A 20,944-nucleotide genomic window follows, 5' to 3' on the forward strand; every position below is an offset into this window, starting at 1 on the left:
GACACAAAAAATAATTTTGATATCATATACTTGGATTTCAGGAAAGCTTTCGATACTGTTGCACACGGAAGGCTACTATACAAATTGGAGCAGTATGGCATTAAAGGGAACTTGCTGCTATGGATAAAGGGATGGTTGAGTAGAAGAAGACAGAGTGGTAATCAATGGACACTGCTCTTTGTATACTAATGTTATCAGTGGGTTCCGTGTTGGGGCTGTTGCTGTTTTCTATATTTTTCAATTAGATAGTATGAAACAGAGCTGTAATACTCAATATGTTCTACGTTGATAATAATATTAGTAAATTAATAAGAGGAGTTTACCTCAATATAGTACGTGGAACACTTCCGTATGATACCCTCCAGAAATTAAAACGGAAAAAACGAAAAAATCAACAACTTACCGGTACATTAATGTAAAATATAAATAATTAAAGTAAAATATAAATAATTAAATAATCAATTTAACACAATTCAAAATCAATTTAAAACAATTAAAATTCAAATTTGAATTTTAATTGTTTTAAATTGATTTTGAATTGTGTTAAATTGATTATTTAATTATTTATATTTTACTTTAATTATTTATATTTTACATTAATGTACCGGTAAGTTGTTGATTTTTTCGTTTTTTCCGTTTTAATTTCTGGAGGGTATCATACGGAAGTGTTCCACGTACTATATTGAGGTAAACTCCTCTTATTAATTTACTAATATTATTATCAACGTAGAACATATTGAGTATTACAGCTCTGTTTCATACTATCTAATTAATTTTCAAACTCTTATTGACTATTTCATTCACTTCCTGTCTCTCCAGTAGTATACAATCAATACACACAATTATGGGAGATTTTTTGAATGGCTTGGTACAAAATTACATTAAATCTACACTAAGGTACTCGGAGGAAGGAAAATCGTTTTGAATATTTTCGTTAATTCTTTTAATTGCGTTAATTTGAATTTTAATTGTTTTAAATTGATTTTGAATTGTGTTAAATTGATTATTTAATTATTTATATTTTACTTTAATTATTTATATTTTACTTTAATTATTTAATTATTTATATTTTACTTTAATGTACCGGTAAGTTGTCGATTTTTTCGTTTTTTCCGTTTTAATTTCTGGAGGGTATCATACGGAAGTGTTCCATGTACTATATTGAGGTAAACTCCTCTTATTAATTTACTAATATATTTTTCAATGAAGGTATATCATGCTTAATGTCCAAGTATGCAGATTATATGAATGTTGGCAATGCTGTTAGTGACAGTAATGACTGTACACTACTGCAACAGAATCTAGAAAAGTTGGGCTGAGAGGTGGCAACTAAAGTTTAAAACTGACAAATGCAAAGTACTGCATGTGGGTTGCATAATCACAGAGTAACATACGAATTGTGTGGTACTACACTCAAGATAGTGGAGAATGAAAAAGACCTGGGGGTAATCGTGCAGTCAGATATGAAGTTTTCTAAGCAGTGCAGCTCATGCCATCTTGTCAATGATATTATACAGGTATTTTGCTAGCAGGGATAAGGAACTGATTATCCCCTCATATAAGGCATTGGTCAGGCCACACCTTGAGTACTGCATACAGGTCTGGAGGCCTCATGTTAGGAAGGATATAGAACTGCTGGAACAAGCACAGAGAATGGAAACAAAGGGCTACTCTCACCAAGAAAGGCTTAAGTTCTGCAAATTGCAGCATCTAGAGACTAGGCACCTCCATGGTGACCTGATTGAGGTGTATAAGGCCTTGAATGGTTTGAGCAAGCTCAATGCTAATGGGATTCCTCCTCTTACTCAGATTATACACCTGAGTGGGAATAAATTCAAACTAAGGAAAGACAGTTCTAGAATAGATGTGCAGAAGTTTGCCTTCCTTTAGCCAGCGGCTGGTTGATTAGCATTAGTAGAGGCATATGATGCAAGAAAGCAAGCTTATTCAGCATCAGCCAAAAAAAAAAAAAAAAAAAAAAACACACACCACTCCCATTTCACCCCTCCGTTCGTTTGAAATACCTGTCCAGTTGAGCTTTAAATTTGTTTAGGCTATCAACTTCAACAACAAGTGATGGAAGTCGATTCCACCAACCAACCACCCGCTGGCCAAAGGCAAATTTCCGCACATCTATCCGACATCCGTCCTTCCTCAATTTGAATTTATGCAGAATCCCATTGGCATTGAGCATGCTCAAACCATTCAAAACCATTCAGATTACTGGAACAAACTTTCATCTGTCATTGTGGAAGTTGATAGCTTAAAGAAATTCAAGGAAGAACTGGACAAACGTTTGGAGCATATGGAAGAAATGGGATTTTTTTTTTTTTTTTTTTTTTGTTTTTTTTTTTTGGCTGATGCTGTATTAGTTTGCTTTCTTGCACCATATGTCTCTACTAATGCTAATAAGTTTGAACACTTTTTGTATTTGGGGTGGGTGGGGAAACTATTTTCTGTAATGGCAGAGTACAATAAACCTTATAACAAGTTGGCTCATATACTACTACTCCAAATAAACTGAATAAAAATGTAACAAAATGTATATACTTCTATTTAATTCAGGCTGAGATGAATAAGTTCCTCAAATATTCAACTATAGTTTATTTTTTCCATTTATAGTATTTTCTCAATATTTTGTGAAAGATTATAGATTAGTATATCAGCTTGTATATTATACATATTACAACTAAAGTAAATTCATCACCTGCATATGGTTTCCATATGGAAAGGAAATTGCCTTTTGGAGAAAACTGAAGACCAATTGTTCGAGGCTGATCTATCTCTGCAATGATTTGGAATGACGCAAGTGATATAACTGTAATCCTATTAAGGAAAATTGTCTTAAATATGGTATGTACAGAAAATAAAGCTTAATACATTCAACAGCACAATATGAGTATTATTTAGACTGAAATAAGTCATTAATAAAAATCAATTATAATACCTTTTGTTTCTTTTGATTTTCGTTCTACTTATCTGCTAGAAATGAAATTGCCTTAAAAGTCATATGCATTGACTCTCAGGCAACTTGTTTGGTTAATTAAGCTACCACGATTACTCAAACCACTAAGAAAAACTCCTTTTCTATTATTATTAGAAGTACTCCAATATAGTCCATAACTGTTAATGTGGAATATATCTTAACAATACTGTTGATAAAGCAAAATAGTTATACACTGCCACTGAAAACTAAGTGATAGAATACAGTGAAATTTGAAATGAGGGTAAAAAACCAACAACCAGTATTATTCACAGCTATAGAATTTGGTATCGAGAGCTTTGTGTAAAATATGCATTTTATATATTAAAAAAAAAAGTCTCAAAAACACTGATAACTGATGGAAAAGTGCTTTCTAGTAGATATATTTTCACTTGAGTTATATTTGAGTCTTCAGTGATTCTATTAACACAGACTACTGTTTACTGCAACAAAATTTGCCAATTCTGCAGCCAGAGAGGGGGAATGTGTGTGTGTGTGTGGGGGGGAATAGTTTCTTTGAGGATGAGTTCTTTAGAATTTGTCTAGCACACAATACACTGGATAACTTGCACAAAGCACAGAGTGACTATGGGCAGCTCAAGGAAAAGACTGCAAGCCATTACACTATCTTTAAATCCTCAGCCAAAATATCTCTGCATCCAATTTAAAATAAAATGCCCAGAAAAGTTAAAATTTGCTTAACTTTAGTATTGGAATTCAAGGTCACAATTAGATTAGTAGTTCATAGAAATGTGGACTTGAAATTATTTAGCAGGTGAAATTTCTCAAAAAGTGTAGATATATCATATCTTTTAGTGTGGTGTGAGTGAGGAATACGAGCCTCAGTGGCCAAGGTTAACGTTTGAACCAAATCTGGAGAACATAAAACAGCACTTGTGTTCTTTGTTCTGGATGTGATCCAGGATTTTAAAAAGTAATCATTTTTAACATGGGTTGTTGGAGAAAAAAGGCCTATATGAATATTAGTATGAATTCTAATATGAATATGATATTAGAATGATAAGTAAAGTGGGAACTGATATAGTCAGCATTAAATGTAACTCTAATTGTAATATCAACCTGGAGTCTGTAACCAATTCTATGAAAGACGGGGGGGGGGGGGGTTTGACCAGTCTTATAACTAGAAACCAGTAATGGATGATTTCATAAGGTCACCTTCAAAGCTATAAGTAGAGAATGTTTATTTTTATTACACAAAACCCAACAATGCCCCTCCATGGTATCAACCAGGTTCCTTATGGTAAAAAAACCAATAATGAAGACAACATTCAGTCCTTCTACCCATAACAGAAGCCTATGGCAGATATAAGCTAGTCTGTAATCAAGTCACAAAGGAGGTTAGGCAGGCGAAAGCAGATTATGAGAAATCTTTGGCAAAGGATGCTAAAAAAAACAACAAGGATTTCTTTACTTATATAAACTCTAAAAGGAAGGGGATGAATCAGATTGGTCGACTTGATATCAATGGCTCAACTGTTGATGATCCTGCTAAAATAGCAAACAAACTGAATGAGTATTTTGCATCTACATTCACACATGAGGAGTTATTAAGGATTGAAAATGCCAGAAGGTTATCAAATTGTAGAAAGGTGCTTAATGATTTTGTAATAACCGAGAGCAAAGTGGAGGAGAAATTGTTGAAGTTAAACATAAGAAAGGCACCTGGGGTGGATGGGATCTATCCAGTTATATTAAAGGAGGCGGCAAAGGAACTAAGCAAACCTTAGCCATAATTACGAGACCATCCTTGGTAATTACAGACCAGTTAGTTTAACTTCTGTTCCAGGTAAAATAAAAAAGGCAATGGTCGCTGGTTAAAGTTGCATTGCAGGATCATCTAGACAAGACTGCAGCAATAATTCAGACACAGCATGGGTTTGTTAAGGGAAAGTCTTGTCCGGCCAATTTGATTGGACATTATGATGTGGTTACAAAGGAACCGGATGTAAAAAATAATTTTGATATCATATACTTGGATTTCAGGAAAGCTTTTGACACTGCTGCGCATGGAAGACTACTGTACAAATTGGAGTAGAATGGTATTTAGGGTAAGTTGCTACAATGGATAAAAGTATGGTTGAGTGGGAGAAGACAGAGGGTCAATGGGCATGCTCTTCATGGACTAATGTTATTTGTGGAGTCATACAGGGTTCGGTGTTGGGTCCACTGTTGTTTTGTATATTTATCAATGATATTGATAAAGGTATATCAGGCTTAGTGTCGAAGTTTCAGATGATACAAAGATTGGCAGGGTTGTTAATGACAGTAATGGTAGTATGCTACTGCAACAGGATCTAGATAATTTGGGAAGATGGGCTGAGAAGTGGCAACTGAAATTTAACACTAACAAATGCAAAGTACTGCATATGGGTAGAAGTAACCCCGGAGGAACATACCAACTGTGTGGTACTACACTTAAGGTGGTAGAAAATGAAAGACCTGGGAGTAATCGTGCAGTCAGATATGAAGTTTTCTGAACAATGCAGACAGGCTGCAAGAGCAGGTCATGGAGTTTGTCAATGATATACAGGAATTTTGTTATCAGGGAAAAAGAGGTGATTGTCCCTCTGTATAAGGCAATGGTCAGGCCATGCCTTGAGTACTGCATACATGTCTGGAGGCCTCATTTTAGGAAGGATGTAGATTTGCTTGAGCATGTACAGAGAACTGTAACAAGATTGGTGAGGGGAATGAAGGGATTCTCTTACCAAGAGAGGCTTAAGTTCTGCAAATTGCAGGGGCTGGAGACTAGGCACCTGTGAGGTGATCTGATTGAGGTGTATAAGGCCTTGAATGGGTTGAGCACGCTGAATTCTGATGGGATTCTTCCACTTGTTCAGATTACGATCCTAAGAGGGCATAAATTCAAATTGAGGAAAGACAACTGTAGAATAGATGTGCAGCAATTAGCCAGCGGGTGGTTAATTGCTGGAACAAACTTCCATCTGTCATTGTGGAAGTTCATAGGTTAAATAAATTTAAGTAGGAACTGCACAAACATTTAGAGGGAATGGTTGTGCGAATTTTTTTTTTTTTTTTTTTGGCTGATGCTACATAAGCTCATATGCCTACTTTCTTGCATCGCATGCCATGATTACTATTACTATAATATTGAATGTATGAAAGCCCTAATGACTATATGAGCAAGTATTTAATTATTTGTGTTAAACTAAAGTAATCTGAATGAAAGTAGTTTTTTTTTTACTGAGAATTATTGTTCTATAGGAACTGTGAATATTACATTAACCAGAATGTTAAAATTTAAAATTTTTTTGTCTAATAAGTGCAATAGCACTCAGTCAGTATATTTGAGTATATATACAAGCTAAGTCACAAATGCAAATTAATAGGTCAGCTGAGCGGTTATTCAAGATACAATAAAAACTAGTACAAACATATAGCAAAACAAGAAAGACATATATGAAATAAAAATAAATTAAAACAGTGGCCACCCATCTTGTCAGAAGACAAGATGGGTGGCCACTGACAAGACAAGACAAGCAATGGCTGCAGAATCATTGCATTTCAAATGCTAAACGAATCAATGCACCAAAGCCACAACTGAAATATAATTTATCAGCAAACCAATGCAACATTTACATATAATAATGACCCTTATGCAGTGAAAAATTAATACATAGTAGCTCAGAGCTACTCATAATGTAAAGCCAAACTGCTAATGAATAATATTAAAAAAATGAGAATATAAAGTAAAATAAACTAGACTATTGGTGGTAGTAGTATGAGCAGTGTTTGGCATCTCAGTTCATTTTACATAAACTGAAATTAAAAGAAATAAAAAGGTTATCGAAGAACAAAAAAGAGAACAAAGGAATTTAAAATTAAATAAAGATGAGCATCGGTGGCTGCAGAGCATAACCAACAATGTGATACCTAAACAGTGTAAGTTAAATTATGAATGCAAATTAAATTCAGAGTAGATGAGCAGAGTAAGTAAGCCCAGCAAGTCACAGATACAAGAATCAGTACAAATATACAGGAAAGTGGGGATGGGGGAAGACTAAATTAAGAATAGGATGTAATCTAGTTTTTATTTTATATTCTCATGTTTTTTTTTATTATTCATTAACAGTTTGGCTTTGCATTGTTAGGACAGTTACTATGGGTTAATTTCTCCCTGCATAAGGGCCACTGCTATACATCATTTATCTATTACATCATTGTGTAATAGATCTATTACATAAATCTATTACATCATTGTGTGCTAATAAATTACTTTTTATGAGTTATGATTTTAATGCACTGATTTGTTTAACATTTAAAATGCAGTGATTCTACAGGCATTGTTTGTTTTATGGTTTTGTGATGAGTTGGTCACTGTTTTTATTTATTTTTTTTTTGTTTCATATATTGTGAAAAGTTGTTGTAGCTGGTTTTTAGTATCATTATAGTGATATTTCAAGTAATTTGGTTTCAGTGTTATTGACATGATGCAGCCTACATTTATTCATAATTGGCTTGTAAATTAGCTGTTTGTCCTTTCATTTAAAATAAAAGGCCAAACAGATAATTAATTAGAATAATTAAATTAAAAATTAATTTAATTAGAATAATTAAATTAACAGCTAAGTAATTCTTCTGTAATATTATTCTTAATAAATAGAAATTCTTAATTTCTATATATTTGCACTGATTTTTGTCATATTCACATCTTAGAGGTCTTACCCACTCTGCTGACCTATTAATTTGATTTACATTCATAATTTAACTTACATTATATTTAGACAATATACTGTTGGTTACACTTTGCAGCCACCAATGTTTAAAAGTAACAAAAGACAATGCTTGTCTTTTGTAACTTTTAAATATCTTTATTTTTTTTTTATCCTTCAGTAACTTTTCAATTACTTTTAATTTCAATTTTGTATTTATATATTTAGAAATGCATTTATACCTTAGGCATTAATGGGTAACTCAGGAGGGGGTTAATTGTCGCCAATCGTAGAGTGATGAAATCCAATATATACAGAATATACGTGTTTATGTTAAAACTGAAATGAAGTAATTATAGAATGAGTTAACTGCTGTAGGCAGCACAGTTATTTATACTGGTAGCGGCATAGTTCCATTTAACCCCCTTGGTTATAGAGACAACAAAAAATTGTCACTTGTAGTATTTAAGGCATATAACAGATTGAACAAGTGTATCCTCTATGATTGTTGCTTACAGCACTGAAATCAGAATATAAGGTTAAACTTTTCTCTATTTCCAGGTATACCAGCTGTGACTGGAAAAGCAAAAGGTTTCCACCAAGAAAGATGAGAAAAAGAAAAGATGAGTGGAAAAAAGGAGTGATAACATTTTGCAGGTCTAAAGGACATCCTGTTAAAGAAGTTGCAATTTGCTGGTGTTTCAGAAAGAATAGTACTAAGAGCTTTTTAAGAAAGGTATGAGTAGAAGTCAGTGGCAGAATTGTGGTTGAAAGTCTAGGATCGATGTCAAATATCACATCTAGTAAACAAAAAAAAAAAAAAGAGACAAGAATTGCTGCAAACAGTTAACCAAGGACTTCATTACCCAATTTCTGAGAAGACTAAAGAGAATCACATAACGTAATAGGTATCAGGAGTAGGGGCCCCTGAAAAAGTTCAATGTTAACAGCTTTCCAAAAAAAAAAAAAAAAAAAAAAAAAAATTCAGATAATATTGGCTAAAAGGCATAAAAATTGGACTGTTGATGGTCAGAAAGCTCTGATGCAGTCTGATGAATCCAAATTTTGCCTAAACTCTTAACAATGCCAGGAATTGAATTCACAGGAGAAAGCAAGGAGGCATTTCGTACAGACTATGTGCAAGATGGTGGTGGGTCAACGATGCTTTGGAGATGTTTTAACTATTATGAACTATGTATCCTACTTAAAATACCAATTAGGATGAATCAAGCTGGCTGTACAAATATTCTGGATGATTAGGTTGTGCCTTTTGCTGAATGCTTGAGGGACACATGACTTTGATACTCATATTCGAGGATTACAACTGCAGAGAACTTATGGGACCACCTTGAACAGAAGGGAAACAGCAGCATCCACAAAACTTAAATAACTTACAAGATCAATTGTTTTCAGAATAGCTTGATATTGATAAAAACTACTTAAGGGGTCTAGCTGAAATCCCTACCAATGAGAATTTGTGAAGTCATGTTTGCTAAATGAAGGGGTTACACATTATTATTTTAAAAATTACACAGGCGACTAATTTTTTGTTATCTAATTTTGTCTGAATGAAAAAAACAAGAAAAGAGAATACAGAAATACTTCACACAGTAATGGCAGATGAGTTGTAACCAGGAAGACAAATAAGAATTGCTGACTCTTAAGAAATTACTGTTGTTTATGACAGGCACTAATATCACCTTCCCGGTGACTGGCTATGGGTTAATGAATGCCAAATTGGCTAAATTTGGCCTCAGCACTGTGGAAAACTGTTTGTGCAGTGATACTGAGGACAGATGCACAATGTCTACACCTGTTCCATCCGCAAGGTATACAAGAGACAAAGCTGCCCATTTCAAAAGCCATTATTATTGGAAATGAAAAACCATCTTTATTTGAAATAAAAAAAACCCCTCTGCCTTGCTTTTTATTCTTCTTAAATACCTTGTATTTAAGAAGAATAAAAGCACTATGACTAGATATACAAGGAATGTACAAACAACAGAAAGACAAATGTAACCATACAAATCCCTGCCTACTGATGCTGTACTGGTATATCTATTTGACATACTGACACCCTCCCCATCCACTCAAGGCTTCAAAGGATGCAAGGGGAGGGGGGAAATCTGAAGACAGCCAAATAGCATTTAGAAACTTGGGAGGTTTGTGTATGTGAAGGGAGTGGGGGCAGATACGAAGAAATGAGTGAGGGTCATCTACTGTATGACCTCAATTAATTTCAGTGGTTTGATTTTGATTTGATTTGATTTGATTTTTTATGGCGCATTGGAATTTCAGTGGATCTTCATTAGAACAGTCATTCTATATGGCTGGGTGTGGTCAAAAATCAGTACACCTGCATCAATAATAACAGCAAGTAATAATAATTCAGGTGGTAGATGACTTTCATCAACCGGTGAAATACCACCACTTTGCTTATTGGAGGCTTGAAGTGGTGAAACCCATGTTTAGTCTCTAGAGCAAAGTTTCCGGCATCCCCCTCCCCCCATACTTCTCCTTCAACCCATGCACGGTACTAAGTACTATAGGTTTTGATACCTTTCGTGTTTGGGGTTTTCATAAAAAAAAAAAAAAAGAAGAAAAATAAAAAAATAATGCCTAGGCATTTACTATAAGACAATTATAAGACACAAGTACATCCCTGGAACTTATTATGGTACCATAACAGATAAAATGTGTTCCACAAACATACAGCCAGAAATTCCCCTGATCTCCACTCATTTCTTCATATCTACTCATTCCCTTCACGTACACGAACCTCCCAAGTTACTAAATGCTATTTGGCTGTCTTCAGATTTTCCCCTCTCCCACTTATACATAAACAAAAATACTTGCTTCCTTGCCCTTGTAGAGACTGACTCAGCCAACATAACACACCTACTACATTCACCCCTTCTTCCCCCACAACTCTCCTCACCAACCCCATCTGTCATTGCTCTCACACACTGGCCTTGGCCAATAAGTGTGCAAGTTTCTTTCTCCCACCCCTCCCAGCTAACCTGCAGCCACTACTGATTGTTATATATCTATTTTCCTCCTGGCTAGCAGCTTAATAATTAGGGTTCACCAATTCTCATCTAGCAATCCTCACAAGGTGTTTGGCTAATGTTGTGCGGGTTGAGCAGTCCACCCACCCCCTGCTATTTCCCCCTTTCACACTTTGTTGGTTCTGTCTGCAGTGTAGATCACTGCTTGGATCTGAACCCCATCACCCACTCAAAGAACCATAACTGGGCTAACTCAAGTTGGCCAAGGATGTGGCACATCAGATTAGAAGGTGAAGTATCTCCACTTAACAAAACTATCCCCCTCGGGAGAAGAAACTAACAGCTGATGCCTTTCTCTACGGGTTGGGAATGATTTTCACCCTTCACATGCAATGCTAACCTCCCTCTTTAACTACTATTGAATTTGTTGCTATCATAATTACAATATACTTGCTACCTGGGAGTCTAAAACGCTGATGGAACTGATATTCGGGTGACACTCAAGTCAAGTGGATCCAATTTTGGTGAAGTCCGGAAGGTCTGTGACAGCCAAATCCTCTGCTTGCACCTTCACGAATCCTGGGTATAACCTCCATGCACAAACACATGGTGGGTGACCACCCAGGTGTGAACCAACGTAAGCAGGGGTCGAGGTGTGGCACCCACACCACATGGAGGAATGCCGCCCGCCCCTCTGTGTTACCAAGCAGTACTAGGTGGTAGATGACTCTCATCAACCAGTGCAATACCACCACTTTGCTTATTGGAGGATTGAAGTGGTGGAACCCATGTTTAGTCTCCAGAGCTAAGTTCCGGTCAACCCTTCCCCATCTCTTCCATCATGCAGTATGATTGATGACTTTTGAGGTTATGATGAACACTGTGGCGAGATCCAATCTTCCTTACATTTCGAGGGTACAGTTCTAAAATGGCGTTCGCAGGCCGGCCGCTAGTTAGTACACTGGACCGAACCTATTGGTAACTCTCTAGGAGGCTTAAAGGTGGATGGCATCAGCTAGATTATCCAGAGGGGCCAATCAGATCACTGCATGAAAAATATGAAACCAAGGTTATTCTTACTTTGTGTAAATAACAGAGCAGTTAATCAAGAGTGCATGCTTTTGCAAGTTTCACAATGGATGCCTGCTCCATGTGCTAATTATGCAATATGATATTTTGAAACCTTAATAAGAGATATACATCAAATAGAATGAACTGTGGTGACTAACATAATTTTTCCAGCTGTTTGACAGTGAGAACTCAGCAGCGTAAGCAATGATGAATGTTTCCAGTAATGATATCTATAAAAATTCCAAAGGGTACAAAAATGCATACAGTGAAGTTTTTATATGTTCTAAATTTGAAGAGATTAAATGCATTTTTATTATCTGTGAAATTTGTTGCTATAGCACTTTCCTAAAGAAAGTATACAAAAATAGGGAAATATCAGTTTATATTCTGAATGGCTAGGGTCAGAGGAGTTCAATTTCATGACAGCTCATAACAAGTTCAACAATTAAATGGGCTGTGCTTTTTTTGTGGCAGCATATGCTGCCTCAGGACCACAGATAGCCAGCCTGGGTAAAGATGAAAATAAGCATAGTTCATTTTATTTTGGAAATTTCTAGCAAGCAATCAAATTCTGCATGGCCAAGTTACAGTAGTGGCCACAAAAACATTAGTACATCCCCACCCCAGAGTTTATTATTTCACTGGCATCTTCCTATACATGTGAAATTATGTCACTTGAAGACATTTCATCATCCTGCTAGCACCTGCCGACAGTTTCTATTCAGCAGAGATATGACAGTTATCTGGGGAAGAAAAATTTAATTATTGCTCTTGATACAGAGGGTTTTTCCAGCTGAAAGGTTGGTTGTAATCCCTTTGTGTCAAGAATTCTTAAAAATAAATGTGTTTTAATGTCAAAAGAAAATCTGGAACAGGGCTGACATGGATTAGTACTCTAGCATAGGGCAGACAAAGTGCCTAAGCCTCCATAATTGTCACGAAAACTTAATACACCAAAGAAGCCATGTGGGAGGAACGTACTGGTATAATAACAAGTGAAAGACCTGTCCAACAAAGGCTTGTCATGAGTGACTTGATAGCATACCAACCTTCTACAAAACCTTTATTGACCAAATCTGAGGAGGAGAAAAATGTCAAACATGGGCTGAAGATGATGTTAATTGGCAATTTTTGAGCAGTGAGACTAATTTCTGATGAGTACAAATTTAATCTCTATGGATTGGTTAGGAATGACTACATTCAACACTGACCTAGTCAAGCTCATTACCCTAACTACATGGCATCACCAGTGAAGTTTCCTGATGATTTGGGGATTTCGTAAATGGTGCTTACTAGAAAAGAAAATTTAAAGGAGACTTCTCTGTATATTATCAAAAACCATGTTCACAAAACTGGCTTTTTTTTTTTTTTGTTAATAAATTGGAATATAAGTCAAAACAGAAAGGTGCTCTTTATGGCCTGCAATGTATTTCTGACTTTTCTAAATACCAACTAGTTGGTTTTGAAATTTCTGTTATTAATATAATACAGTTCAGTTTATAAAAAAAATTTAACTGAGGAAATTTCAAACACCTGTTGATAAAGGACACTTCAAAATTGCAAAAGCAGAATGGAAGATGTTCAGAAAAATGACAACAGGATTCTTAGCAATACACAAGCATATGGTATGTATTAAATTATGGCTAGACATTTCATTTGTCCATTGAACCCTAGAAGTTTACTTCACTTTCATTTCCATTTCATGAGTTACAATTCAAAAAACTGATTTTATATGGCATCCTACAACATTTAACTTTGGGAATGTTTTCTTATCAATATTTTTTTATAACTACAGCTGTGATAGGACTGATATAAAGGAAGACTAAATTATAAAACAAACATGTGAATCACATCTGAAATAAAACGTTTACATAAAGCAGTATATAAATTACTACTTACTGCTTTCCATTACACCATGCAAAAAGACCACCATCTTGTGAGAAGGCCATAATGCGACAAAGCGAGTTAGTTTCACTAGAATTGAAAAGAAATATTCTCTCAAAACAATGTAATGCAAATTGCCTTTAGATTTATTTACTGCATGCTTATCTGATGAAAAACATTTTCATCAATGCAAACAAAACATTTGAAAATGAAGACCAAGAATTTTATTGAAAATTATTTTTTTAAAAACTGGTTTCCCCCCCCCCCTAATATTGACATATTCATCGCAAGTTGACGTATGTATACATGAAGGGGTTTTTAATCCACCTGACTTTAAGAACCATTTTCTTCCAATTTGCCAGAAGCAAAGCCAGTTATTTTTGTCAAGCAACCTTCATCAGTGGCTGGCTAATTCTGCTGCAATAAGAAGAAAACTCAGAAATGTCTCTGCATTCTATGACCCCAAGGAACAAATTTCATCTGAATTTGGTTCATTAAAGTAACAGGTCAAACTGGCAGTGAATGTGTTAAAGCATTTACAAAAATTAATCTGCAGATTACAATTAACATACAACGTCCAGGTTACTTCATAAGGTAGATGGAAAATATATACAAAGATATAAAAATAATTATAGTTAAAAGCATATATATTATATATTTGTATTCTTTTAATTCTTATCTTTTGCACTGGTATGTAACAGAATATCTACCTTTTGGTATTTTCCTTAAAGTAGCTTGTCTGCATTACTAGAAGCATATGATGCAAGAAAGCAAGCTTATATAGCATCAGCCAAATAAAAAAAAAAAAAAAAAAAAACACAACCTTCCCATTTCATCCATCCATTCACTCCAAATTGCCTGTCCAGTTCTGCCTTGAACTTAGGTTGTCAACCTCCACCACGACAGATGGAAATCTGTTCCACCTATCAACCACCTGCTGGCTAAAGGCAAATGCTAGGTTCAAATATTCCTGTTAGCTATACACCCGTATAATTTCCATGTATACTTTATTTTGAAACAGTATCACATTTCTAACAAGTTACACTGAGAAATGTATAAAAAAAATAATGATTACAATAAATTAATAAATACAGTTTTCCACACTAAAACAGGCAATGCTGCATACAAACCACACCCTAAAGCAGAGGTTCCCAAACTTTCTCATTTCATGGCATCCTTAGTGTCCCAGTAATTTTGTCAGGGCATCCCTAGGCCAAAAGGAATACCTAACACAGTGGTTTTTGACCTTTTAATATATACCTATATAATAATTTTATTCTTTATATAGAGGCACTAAATAAAGATCAATTATAGTTCACCACAAAATTAAAAAGATATGGTACACCTTTTTTATAACAAAATAAAGGTATAAATTTAAAAAAATAATAATAACAATTAAAAAATAATAATAACTTAGATCGAAATTACACGGCGCCCCAAGAATTTTGTTGTGGCACTCCAGTTGAAAACCACTGCCCTAAAGCAACAGAACCTTTATGCTATAATCAAATACAGTAAAATCCCAGTTATCCAAATTTTTTTTCAAAACGTTCTTTATTTTTCTCTCTAATTTCACTCAAAGAAAGTGATGACACATTTAATGTTTATGTGTAAGAAACAAAATTGTCATATGAACATAATAAAATCACAATTCCATTTATATAAAGTAAACTGTGATTACTTGAAGGTGTTTTGTAATGATTCAGGTTATCACGTTTTGACAGTCACAGTTTCACCTTTAATTGTACTTATCTAAATCGGACAGAAATTTAAAATGAAGAGGTACATAATATTGCATATATAACATGGAAACCAACAGCCTGTGAAGTGTTTAACACCATTCAGATTACTACTAGATGAGCTGAAAAATTGAATGCAAACCCATTTAGGGGAATTGTCCCTCATACAGCAGTTCGGCTCATGCTCATTGTAATAGCTTAAAGATTTGCTTGTTATACCAACGAAGCTGTTAACTACTATTATCATTTTAAGTGTGAAAAGTTGCTCATAAAATACATAATTTCCAATCAACTCTTCTCTGTTTGCTCACGTTATAACCATGCTTGTTATAAATGAGTTTGACTGTATGGTATTATTCTCATGGTGAATTGTGTACAGTTTGTAAGTTTATTTCTGAATTAAAATAGTGTCCTTTTTTTCTGCTTATCTGAACTCCTTTCTTTCCAAAGTTCACTTTAAATTATACTAATTAAATACATATACAAAAACCATAGATAAAACACTACAGCCAAGAGCTCGAATCACTAGATACAACCATTAAAACAGTTCCATCATAATCTGTTTACTATCTCTTTTTATACTCTAAAAATGTTCCCCCCCTCCAAAACTAGCTAACAGTTTCTCAATGCTGGCTGGCTACATGGTCTGCACAGAGAACATCCATGCACTGCTCTAAACTCAGCAGCGGTGTTGAGGCCCGCCCATTCTTGGCAAAGACAATGGTGGGGCACCTGACAAGGGTCCATTTTCTTTTTAAATTTTTAAGCATTTTTTTAAAATTTTGTTTGAACAATGCCAATATTTCATCTTTTCTTAATTCATTGCAATAAGTAGTGTATGTAATGTTTTAAGGCTTAAAAAATATATCAATTTTTAAAACATGCTGTATGTCTACACCTTTAATTTAAAAAACTACATATATATTAATTCTTCCGAAAATTACAAAAATATGTTATAGATGTAAAACAGATGCATGTCTCTTAGTCTGTTCCATTTTTCAATTTAAAAGACCATTAAGTACGTGAACTTTCAAACATGCACATATTTCTGCATGCTTTTTTTTTTAAGTATATTTATATACATAAATATAATTTTTTAATTATATTTATATATACAAATATATTTAAAGTTAATTATAAATAACGTAAGCAGGAGTCGAGGTGTGGCACCCATACCATACGGAGGAATGCCGCCCAGCTATGTTACCAGGCAATACTATGTGGTAGATGACTCTTATCAACCGGTGCAATACCACCACTTTGCTTATTGGAGGTTTGAAGTGGTCGAACCCATGTTTAGTCTCCAGAGCAAAGTTCCGTTCACCCCTTCCCCATCTCTTCCATCATGCAGTATGACTAATGACGTTTGAGGTTATGATGACCATCACGGTGAGATCCAATCTTAATTACATTTCGAGGGTACAGCTCTAAAACGGTGATCACAGGCCAGCAGCTAGTTAGTACACTGGACTAAACCTATTGGCAACTCTTCAGGAGGCTTCCGGATCAGCTAGTGCATAATCTTGCTACCTCGACTCTGCCAGATAGTGACTGGAGGGAGTCCGAGTAGTGTGCATGCAAGGGCATTGTCGAGGTCACGTTATGTCAAGGATCTGGGTATATTCTTACCATGTGTATGCCATATCCAAAAATTCATTACTTCATATAGCAGCATATCCCCCTTTTTCTAACCATTGAATACACCATGAATTGTCAAACTAATAGAGTAAGCTTATCTGCGAAAAGATCTAAACCACCCAAACACTTCCTAGTTCATTTCACAAATATACGTGAAATGAACAATGTCCATTTCCACTTGCAGTCTGCCAAACCCCATGTACTTTTTCTGACAGAACCTCAGTTATCGGTTGATTCAAATACTGCTCATCTCAGTTGCCCAAATTATTCGCTGTATGATTCCTTTCGCCTCAAAGGTACTTGTGCATAAGTCCGTTCCAATATTCCCTATCAGAGAATTGGTAAATTGGAATCTCCTCTCTTCGATCTTCTCTGGCTTAAATCTCTCTACCTCATTGTGTCAAATTCATCTGTCTCTACCATTCTCCCAACTCCATTAATCACTTGGAGCTCTTTGACTCCTCTTTGCAACTTGACTTTCTCCAGTCCAACTATCCTAACGGTGAGGTAATTTTCCTTGGTGATTTTAATGTTCGCAACTCCAGCTGGCTTCCGTTTTCTAGTCACACTGAACCAGCTGGTCGAGATGAGTCTTTTGTAATTTCTAATGACACACTTGATCTTTTTCTCACAAACAACTATTCTAAGTACACGGTTAAAGTGAGTGGTCCTTTAGGTACCTCAGATCACAACTTGGTGATTACCTCTTCTCCAATGGCGCCTTTATCTCATGGCTATTCCCAACCTCGTATTGTTTGGCATTACAAGAATGCAAAATGGGATGACCTGCGAGACTTCTTTTCTTTTTTTCCTTGGTCGGATTACTGTTTCAAAACTTCTGATGTCAACATTTGTTCAGATCGTGTCAGTGAAATTATTCTTACAGGAATGGAATCCTTTATTCCACACTTCACTATAAAATCTCGTCCTTTATCTAAACCTTGGTTTTCCAATAAATGTGCTAACGCTGTTCAAGAGAAGAATGTTGCATATCGTAATTGGCTTTTTTCCAATTCTTCAGTTTCATTTTCTGCCTATACCACAGCTCGCAAAAATTGTAAAGCAGTTATTAATCAGTCCAAACTAGAGTTTGAACAGGCTATGAGTAGAAAACTTGCTTCTTGCCCTAATGGTAGCCGAGAATTCTGGTCTCATGCCAAAGCTACTGGCCGCAACTTTTGCCCATCTCTGCTCCCACCTCTGGCAAAGCCAGATGGTTCTGTTGTCACTTCAGCCGAGGATAAAGCTGACCTGCTAGCATCCCATTTTTTTCCAACTCGCGTATTAATGATCTTGGTAAAACACCTCCCACCATTCCCAACACGCTCCATTCAATGCCTCCTGTGGTCTTCCGTCAAAAGGATCTCAGAAGGATTTTGACGAATCTCGATGATAAGAAAGCTCCAAGTCCTGATGGTATTTCTCCACTTGTTCTCAAAACCTGTGCTTCTGAACTTACTCCTGTTCTTTGGCACCTTTTTTTCACTTTCTTATTCCAAAGGTGTTTTTCATTCTGCTTGGAAATTTGCTCATATCCAGCCAGTTCCTAAAAAGGTTGACAAATCCCTCCCATCCAATTATCGTCCCATTGCAATTACTTCTACTCTTTCTAAAGTAAAGGAGAAATCAATTAACTGCCAACTGAAACTACCTAAAAACCTTCCATCTGATCAACGATCGCCAGTATGGATTCCGTCAGTGTCGATCCACTAGTGATATTCTGGCTTATGTTACCCATTTATGGAAAAATTCAACGGTAAAGTTTGGTGAAACACAAGCAGTTGCTCTTGACATCTCAAAGGCTTTCGATCGCATTTGGCATAAATATCTTCTAAACAAGCTTCCATCTTATGGTTATCTAGTTTTCTCTCTGATCACTCACTAGGGGTGACGGTAGATGGCTCTCTGTCTTCCAACTTCTCCGCTAATGCTGGTGTCCCCCAAGGTTCAGTTCTTTCCCCCACTCTTTTCCTCTTGTATATTAATGACCTTCTTCCATTGACTGGAAATCCTATCCATAGTTTTGCCGATGATAGCACATTGCATTCCACTTTCAATTTTGAAAAACCTTGCCCTGCTCAATCAGCTTAACTTCTCGAATATTCGCTACCAATTCGTTAAATGCCGATCTCCAGGTAATTCTCCAGTGGGGCAAAGACAACTTAGTTGATTTCAATCCTTCTAAAAGTCGCAAAAAGGATTCTTCTGCTCCTATGCTTATTTTTGGTGACACTCCAGTTTCTAGGCAAAATGATATATCTCTTTTGGGGATTACCCTTACTTCTAATCTCTCTTGGCACAAGCACATTACAAATATTGCTTCTTCTGCATCCAAAAAACTTGGTTTTCTCTTTTCTTGTCGGCATTACTTTTCTTCCAAACAGCTGTTCACTCTGTACAAATCACAAATACGTCCTACCATGGAATACTGTTCCCACATCTCAGGCGGTGCCCCTAAAACCTCTCTCAGGCTTCTAGATTCCATTCAGAAGAGGGCAATTTGGGTTAATTAATGACTCATCTCTAACAGAGTCTCTCCACTCACTGTCTCATAGACATCGTTTCTGCTGCATGCCTTTTCTACAGATACTTCTATGAGCACTGTTCTTCTGAATTGGATTCTATAATTCCCACTCTCTCTTTCAAAACTGTCCGACATGTGCCAGCACCAGCCAACATCCATTTATTGTCCAACTTCAAACTCGTAGAACCAACTTTTTATCTTCCTCGTTTATTCATTCAACTGCCGTTTTCTTGAACAACCTTCCTTCATACGTATTTCCTGAAAATTACAGTCTACAGAAGTTCAAGTCTAATGTCAACAAATATCTTCTTTCGTCTTCTCAACCTCCAACCCAAGCATGGTACTAAGTACTAGAGGTTCCAATACCTCTCATGTTTGGGATTTTTCATAAAAAAAAAAAATAAAATACACACCAGGCAAAACTTGAAATTAAATATGCTGCTACCTGTAATAGCCATTTGGGGAGAATATTAGGTTTGGTTTTTTTTGTAATAAATTTTTCAAAAGCATCTGCACTCTGCAGAACCATTAAAAGAAAGAACTTAACAAAATAGTTTATTAATAATTCCTCAACAATTCTGCACTCAATGTCATGTCATTAAGGGATTATGGATACTGTACCTATTGCTGCGGTATATTTGTATAATTGTAGATAGTGAAAATCTAACAGTACAATAAATAAAAAAAGATGTTTTGTATTTTGGGTAGAGAGAAAGCAGAAATTTGATATTGAATGCTAACGGTAGAACATATTTTATTAAAGGTGCGGCACCTATTTTTTTAGGTGCCACCTGTGGCAAGTGCCTCACTTGCACACTCCTAGTGCTGGGCCTGATAAAAAGATTTATTTTCTTTAGAAGGTAAAAAAAAAAAAAAAAAAAATTCATATTTTTAAGATTCACCTCTCAATTGCCCAGAAACCACCTGCTGAGTTAATTGTTAAGCAGGTAGAGCAGTAAAAATTAACTAAAATCAAAAAAAGTTTAGAGAACATTGTGAAAATTTTCAAAAAAAATAAATAAATAAATAATAGTATCCTTCAAGTGTAATAAAAATTCTCCAATTGCATTACTAATTTTTCTTTGGTGTCACTATAAAAAATTCTAAGGCTCCAATTTGGTTAATTGAAGGAAAAAAAGCACAAAAACATGTTTACTGAGAATTTTTTCACTTTCTTTTTTGCTCATTCTCAACCAAAACCTTAGAGTAGTCAGAAAAAAAAAAAAAAATTGATCTTACTATTCAATATTGTGTTACAATCAAGAATTTTTAAAATTTCCCATTTCAACTATTTCTTGCTGATTATCCTAAAAAAACCTGACAGGTGAAATCTGTATACCAACAAACCAGCTGCCATGATTTTGTTCTGCACCTGCTAGAGAGGCCTTTCTCAACTTTTGTTA

The 20,944-nt window shown here is 35.4% G+C and overlaps 1 protein-coding gene across 1 annotated transcript in view; it reads right to left on the minus strand.

Moving 5' to 3' along the window:
- The window catches only part of eIF2A (eukaryotic translation initiation factor 2A), a 197,525-nt gene that overhangs the window by 149,569 nt on the left and 27,012 nt on the right, over positions 1–20,944 (minus strand). The window contains exons 3-4 of the mRNA XM_090372166.1: positions 13,656–13,730; positions 2,708–2,826 (exon numbers count right to left, since the gene is read on the minus strand). Coding sequence (XP_090228292.1) covers positions 2,708–2,826; positions 13,656–13,730 — 194 coding nt within the window. The remainder of the gene's footprint in view (positions 1–2,707; positions 2,827–13,655; positions 13,731–20,944) is intronic.

This window comes from Mastigoproctus giganteus, chromosome 1, assembly GCF_048544385.1.
Source record: "Mastigoproctus giganteus isolate SK-2022 chromosome 1, ASM4854438v1, whole genome shotgun sequence".
Classification (NCBI taxonomy): domain Eukaryota; kingdom Metazoa; phylum Arthropoda; class Arachnida; order Uropygi; family Thelyphonidae; genus Mastigoproctus; species Mastigoproctus giganteus.